The sequence below is a fragment of the Megalobrama amblycephala genome, linkage group LG3 (genome assembly GCF_018812025.1).
Source record: "Megalobrama amblycephala isolate DHTTF-2021 linkage group LG3, ASM1881202v1, whole genome shotgun sequence".
In the NCBI taxonomy this organism is placed as follows: domain Eukaryota; kingdom Metazoa; phylum Chordata; class Actinopteri; order Cypriniformes; family Xenocyprididae; genus Megalobrama; species Megalobrama amblycephala.
The window spans coordinates 46,040,107-46,047,905 of NC_063046.1; the positions used below are offsets into that span (position 1 = coordinate 46,040,107).

At 37.2% G+C, this 7,799-nt stretch overlaps 1 protein-coding gene across 1 annotated transcript; it reads right to left on the reverse strand.

Moving 5' to 3' along the window:
- Positions 1–430: 430 nt before the first annotated feature.
- On the reverse strand, positions 431–6,301 carry men1 (multiple endocrine neoplasia I). The gene is made up of 10 exons (XM_048185657.1): positions 6,117–6,301; positions 4,775–5,246; positions 4,469–4,677; positions 3,931–4,059; positions 3,701–3,741; positions 3,537–3,624; positions 3,320–3,456; positions 2,352–2,490; positions 1,976–2,149; positions 431–1,504 (listed from the first exon to the last, which is right to left on the reverse strand). The coding sequence occupies exons 2-10, from the start codon at positions 5,208–5,210 to the stop codon at positions 1,004–1,006; spliced, it is 1,854 nt and encodes a 617-aa protein (XP_048041614.1). The 5' UTR covers positions 5,211–5,246; positions 6,117–6,301; the 3' UTR covers positions 431–1,003.
- Positions 6,302–7,799: the final 1,498 nt, after the last annotated feature.

The window sequence follows — 7,799 nt, forward strand, 5'->3', positions numbered from 1 at the left end:
ATTTAAGACCACATTTAGCCTATATAAACGTGCAAAAATCATTTTCAATAAAATAATAAAAATTTAAATGGATTTTAGTTGGCTAAATGCTGTAGGTTCCACCATGATTTGATAAACTGAATCATGGTAGTAACAAACAACTGTGGGATTACAATAAACACCATTTCAACGAAAAGTAAACGAAGCGGCAAAAATAAACCGCAATATGCTACATGTCTGCACTTTATTTGAACGTTCTGGGCATATAAAAGAATAGGTTTTCAATCGGCTCTTCGAAATGAACCATTCAAAAGAACCGACTCGTGGACAAGAGCCGGCTTCTCCCATCACTTAGACGCAATACTCTTCGCTGTGTTTGCGCATGTGCAAACTATTTACATACAAGAAATCACACCGTGCGTGAGTAAATAAAAGGCAGTAAAACGCTTAATAGTTTTGTTCAGGTTGTTTATTTAGTGGAAAATACACTTTAACATTGAGAAAATAATTTTTAAACAATTACCGCACATTTTTCAAAAGGATACTTGCTATGACACTACTGTAACCTTGAGACCACCTATGAAATCCAGCAGTTGTGTAGAGAATAACAGAACAAGTGCAAGACCTACACATGTAGGCTGGGAATCCCAGTATTTGTTAAATACATCAGACTTGTGAAGCAAAGAAATTTCAGAAGTTTCATTGTATTGCAGAGAAAAGAATTGCATCTTTTCTAAAAACCTGATAAACACAAAATAATCACTTTGGCTTGTGGTAATTTGGGAACTTAGAACGTATTGTAATTAAACAGATTTAAGGCAAATCAATAAAATTACTTTATACTATCAAATAATAAAACAAAATTGCTGGTGCATGATAGACACGTTTTCTGATTTCAACTTGTAACGGTTATAAAGAAGTGAATTAAATAAATTCAGCATCAGCTTATCAAAACATTTGTCATTTCCAGATAAACAAATGAACTTCACTCCAGGTGAAAATGCAAAAGTAAAAATGTAAAGTTTTAAAGAGTTTTGCGAGGGCGTTTCATGAAGGACAAGGTGTAATCTCCAGAAGGTGTGGGTTTCTGTCTCTTCATCTGCACTTGAGACTGAGCCGTGAGCTGCAGTTTAATGGCACTAGAGTTGATCTTTGCCGCAGAAAGCAGCTCCTTCATACCCTTCATCTTCTCACTGTGGAAAACCACCACCGGCCCTCCCTGCACTATGGGAGGCTGGGAAGGTGAAGGTGTGGGACTTGGGGATGATGGCTCATTTTTGCCATCGGACTCTTTACCTCGAGTGCCAGCAGAGGAGCGACGGCGTCCTCCTTCTCCACCCACCTTTTTGGGCACTGGATTTTGTGCAGGCAATGCTGCACTTGGAGACGACGGTCCTGCTTGTTCATCTAACTTTGATTCTCGTCTCGGACCCCGTCTACGCCCCTCACGCGGGTCCTCACTGGATTGGTCATCGTCGTCCACTGGTTCTGCATCTTTGGTGATGATTGACACTTTTTGCCTAATCTGTGAAAGAGTGAATACAGAGTCCGATTATAAATGGCATTTTAATTTAACTTTAAATGGACCCTTTTCACATTTCCGTGGTTCTCAGAAGCGGAAGCTGTCATAGTTGGGTAAACTTCTTTAGTGGTGAATGGGAGATGACAGCAAATATAAAAATCCACGATAGCATTTCCGCAACTTTGCAAAAGAGAAAAAATATGAAGAGATTGATTACAGCAGTCAGAAGAGAAAATGTCAAATTTGCCATCACTCCATTAACTGTTATATTAAAAACACCTTCGCAGCAGTGTTAATTTTTTTTTTTTTTTTTTTTTTTTTTTGTTAATTTTGTAATTTACTGGCAAGGTAATATAACCCATAGCTAAAAATAAAAATATTGAATACTTCACTAGATTTGCGATGTTGATAACTGTTGAAATGCATCGTCACAACCTGTGAAAAGGGTCTATTGAGAAAATTGAGGAATTTTACCTGTGCGTCAAAACGACTAAGGGACTGAACCAGATAGGTGGCCCAGCCAACATGAAGCACTGGCGTGGGACTTCCTTCTTCCCATTTACAAATCCCATCATAGAACCGGAGTAAGTGAGCAAAGCACTCTGGGTCCTGAAGGGCAGACAAAGCAGCAACCTGTCTGGGCTGGTCCTTTGAGGTAAAAGCATGAACAGAGGACAAGAGAAAGACTTGTTCACAATCTTCTGTTCTAATTAAAAAATATATATAATAATAGTAATATATATATATATATATATATATATATATATATATATATATATATATATATATATATATATATATATATATATATATATATATATATATGTGTGTGTGTTTAATTAAACAAGACCTCTTTTTCCATTTCATCAGCCCCTTCACTGCCACTTTCCGCAGCAGCTGTTGTCTCTTTAAGAAGGGTGGGAATGACATCATTAGCAATGTCAAAAAACTCCTTATAGATCTCCTCATCCTCTCTGCAGTAGTTGTAACTGTAGACAAAGAAAAACAGTTTATGGGATTATATATTATATTTTGTTCTTGACAATATATACACATGCACTTTATATATATATATATTTATTTATTTATTTACAACATACAACAATGTTTACTGATAACTGCATTGTTTATAATGCAGCAAGACTGTCATAGTTCAAAGCGACAAACAAAATGAAGATACGTCAGAGGGTAGGAGATAGCTAATGTTGTCATGAAGGAAGAGGAAACAGGAAGAGCAGGAAAAGGAAGTGGATGGGAGTGAGCAGTAGTTATAGGCGTGCTTTGTGCAGACATCCTTCAGGACTTTAGAATCAAGTATTTTTAGCACCCGTTCGTCCACTGCACTGTGTTTAGAGGGAGGAAAGTACAGATTGTCTCTGTCGACAGGGACTGATGCCAAGGCTAATACAGGAATGAGCTTTCTAAAGACTAAGGACAAACAGCATGAGGCAACAAAGACAATGCTGGCAAACATCACATTTTCCATTAGGCATTAACATTTAAGAGGCTTGAGAAGTTATCTTGTCATCTAATCATGACTAACAGACACATTTCAGTTTGGAGATTGATTCAGCCTTTTTACATAAATCATTTTACTGATTTAGGAAAGCATTACAAGCATAAATGTGTTTCAAACAGATTAATTTAGCAAAATTAGCAAAAAAAAATGTATCTGGCTGTTATAAATGAACACTGCCCCCTGCTGTTAAAGTTAAAATAGAGGATATTTGTTGCATTTTTAAAAGTGAATTACTTTAACAGACACAACTAAAAATTCAATATCAGTCCATGTTCAGATTTCTATGGTTCTTGACTTACTCTTGCATTACTGATGCAGCTTCTGCCCAGGAACGCAAAGCCTCCTGGACATTTCTGTGCCTGTAATAGTACCCTGCTAGATACATGAAAGGGTATATGTGCTCGTTGTTGTAATATTTTTTAGCAGAGTCAACAGCCTAGGGAAAACAAAACAGATTAATGCAATTTAATAGATGACAACCTTGTAAATATCAGTGATATAGCTGTATTAATATACCTTAATGTGAATAGAGAGAGGGCTTTCCTTGCCAGTCATGGGTTCCTGATCTTCAAGGTCAGCCAAAGTGCCCATTGCCATGGGATACCTTCAACAAACATTCAGAAAGAGTTCAGATCAAATTAGTTACATCCCTGCTCTGATTTATAAGAAACGTGCCACACCTTTCCAAATCGCCTCGATCATACAGCAGCCACAACAGCCTCTGAAGAGAGAAAGAAAATGTGTTGAGAAACTGATCTGGATGACAATAGACACATAAATATGCATGTGTACACACATATGCAAACATAGTTACATTTATAGATAGAGCAGCCAATAGAATGCAGGAAACAGAATGATGTAATAAAAGTGAAACAAATAATTATAATAATAAATCGGTTTTAAGACATACTTGCTGAAGCTGGAGTAACTCTGTACTGTCTGTGTGCAGATCTAGAGAAGGATTGATGGCGCAAACCATGAATGCCACCTCCATATTTCTGTTGCATTTCATGTAGGAGCCTTTAAGATATAACCAGCTCTAAAGGAGAAAGAGAATAACATAAAAAAAAGTATTTTATGTTCACCAAGGCTGCATTTATTTGTACAGTAAAAACATTAATACTGTGAAACAATTTAAATAAATTAATACATTTTAAAATGTAATTCATCCCTGTGATGCAAATCTGAATTTTCCGCATCATAACTCAAGTCTTTAGTGTCACATTATCCTTTAGAAATCATTCTAATATGCTGATTTGGTGCTCAAATAACATTATCTTTTGTAATATAAATGTCTTTACTGTCACTTTTAAACTATTTAATGCATTCTTGCTGAATGGACATTCATTTCTTTAAAAAAAAAAAATTGTGCTGAAATCAAACGTTTGAACAGCATGGTGTTTATGAATGATTGTTTATCATATCATGAATAATAAAACATTGCGTACCCTTTCATTGACTCCAGCACTGACAGTCTGACCTCTTCTGTCTTCGTTGCCCTTCCCATGCCATGTGACCTCTGCAGTCTCTTCCCCACCTTTGCCAAAGATGACCCAGGCGTGGTCTTCCGAGAGAGCGAGATGAACATCCTTCAGGCCCAACACCTGACATGCAGCTACCACTGCAAAAGCTACTCCTGAGCTGTCCAGCTTTGTGCCTTACAGAAAGAGAGAGAAACAAATGCAATATTAATCTACAATACATGGGCAGATTTGTCACTGAATATTTTTACAGAGACTTTTGTGAAGGTCTACCTGTGATAAGACTGAAGAGGGACTGAATATGTGCCCTGTCCTTGAAATACGACCGACTAAGACTGTTCCAGATCACATCTGAGACCTTTTTCACAAGCTCACGGCTGGAGACGCCAGACGGTTTGCGGTACTGTGACATGTCCACGGCACCACGAATCTGGGCCAAGAAGCGTTCATATAGGGCAGATATGAGATTCAGCTCGACTGTGGGGAAGCAAGAGTTGGGACAGTCAGGTTTAAGAGGTTCAAAGCGAACGCCCGGGACATTGACGGGAACAACTCTGTTGACAGCCAGGAAGTGCTCTACAAAACCCAGCACAAGGGACAGCAGGGCCAGATCTGGTTCTGGGTTGTTAAGTTCAGACTCGAAAAGCTGCACCACTCCATCGATGCCCCGAAGAGGGAAATGCTTCTTCTGAGCTGACCGAATCCCCATGGTTAGTGGTTGATTTCAATCCCAGTCTGATGCAATCTTAAAAATAAATAAATAATATAACACGCATACATATATATACACATACATATACACACACACGCTATACAACAGTTTTTAACTGAAGTAACGCCCAAGTAACAGCTTTAATCAACATATTTCAGCCCAGCGTAGTCCCTCCTTGTGTTCTGTAGATACAAAGAATGTGTCTTATCTAGTTAGTAAGTGTCTGATAGTGTGGCCAGGGGTTTAGGCTATTCTTTGCTTACTAGGAAATAATTATTTGGCATTGCCATAATACAGTTACAGTTCTATTATACTACATTACAATAAAATATACCAACGTACTGCATAATTACCATTTATTTATATTTTACTAAATGTCCAAACCTTTTGGTTTAAAAGACGCCAAGAAGTCAATATAATCTAAGGCTAGGGGAATTCCCAGAGACACGTGTAAGGCCACAGGTAATGTCCTACATGTGAAATTTAACATTAAATGTGACAAGTAAACGTTTAAATTCAAAATAAAGCTTATAAACTGGCTGAAAATGAAAATCTGGTTGAATATGTTAACTTAAACCTGTTAAATAATGCGTAGAGTGTACTATGTTGATATTTAACCCAGAAATTTAACCCAGCTGTCTCACTTTATAATACTATAACAATAACCCAGATATTTTCAAAAAAGGAGCCAGTGCTTGGAATTTGAGCAAAGAAAACAACGCAACTGCAACTTATGTGAGTCTGTGCGGACATCTGCGTCATGATGCTGCAGCTAGCTAGCTTATACAATACTGTCCGTTTCTGGTGTTTTTCCTGCTTAAATGGCGTTTTACAGTGAACACGTTCGTCTCTCCTTACTTTCTAAATAATAAAGCGTTGTTTGGGTTCATTCATACAACATACCTTTGTTGAAATTACATCCACATGCTTTTGTTTTGCCCCGTGCTTTTGCCGCGCAGTCGAGAGACAGACACTCCCACAAAACACCGGAGACACACACAATCTGTTCGCACGTCAAAACGGTAAATCGGCTGAATTATGCTTATTCCTATTGTGAACATATCAGCGACATAAAAGTACTTCCTGTTATCTAAAAGCATTTTGGGAAATGTAGTCTTCTACTTCATCTTTGCGCTTTAATGACGGTTGGTGAACCCGCTTTTGGTGCATTATCGCCACCAATTGGACTGGAGTGTGAAACGTCGACGGGATCTACATAACCTACTCGAGTGTGTTACTTTCTGCTATCTAATAATATAATATTCACCTTATTCCAACGCCCCATGACGCTTTGCGTAAATTATAGGTGTAACTTCCCTTAAGCTGTTAGCAGCTTTGCAGTCAGTGAAAGACTTGCTCTATGAACGCAATTATAGCCTACGTTTTGGGGTTTTTTGTTTTTGTTTTGTTTTTAAACTGGGTACATCGAGATGACATTATTCTACTCACCCTTCAACCAACGAACTTTAAAAGGACATTTAAAAGTGTAAAAGCATCAACAAGGTACTTTCTACAGGCCATGAAAAAGCGCGATTCTTTCCACAGCAATAACGGACGGGTTAACTATAGTGATATATATCTGTATTATGTAATATATGTTCCTTAATAAAAAATGTTCATGAACTTCAGCATTGCGTGATACTATTTCAAAGTGATTTCCATCATTTTTACAGATAATAAATTGTATTTACCTGTGAAAACAAACCTGGAAAGAGACCTGAGGTTTTGACGAGAAAAACAAGAGATTCTTTGTGCATTCCAGTGAATTATTAATGGGATATATCGTAAATTATATCGGGAGAACAGACCACAAATGTTGGGACATTCTAAAACGCTTACGTGAAAAACGCTTAACGTGGCTTAATGTACTAAGACAGTGATTTTAACAGACCAAATTCACTAAATGACATTCTAATAAAGTATACTATGTGCAAAAAATCAGATGAGCCCAGAATATGATCTTAACGCGTTTTAATAACACGTTAACCCTTTTCCTCCCATAGAAAACCGTTATAAGAAAAGGCTTATTAAACGTGTTATTAAACGCATTAACATCATATTCTGGGCTCATCTGATTTTTTGCACATAGTATACTTTATTAGCATGATATTTAGTGAGTTTGGTCCATTAAAATCACTGTCTTAGTACATTAAGCCACGTTAAGCATTTTAGAATGTCCCCAAATGTTTAGTATGTTGTCCTTTTTCACACTATTACAGCGGTATGCAAAGGGACAAAAGAAAATAATCACGAGGATAGAAAGCAGCGACTGAAAAGAGCTCTTGCCATAGATATTCTTGTTATAACATGTTACGTTAAAATACCAAGCAATACGTTATTCTCATGTTGTCTGAAGATAAAACATGAAAGAAAAATTGACAGCTCATTCAGTCAAAACAGACAGATAAGCTTTATTTGTAGGGCAACCTTATTTGAAACGATTCATTTCAGTCTTTTTAAATGGAAGTGCCCCAAACTGGAAGTGCAACCCATAACACAAAACGCAGTAGGCTAGTCAGCAATAAGGTGGATAGTAAAACATGGTTTTCGCTAACTAAACTTGTGTGCCACTTTGTAGTAATACAT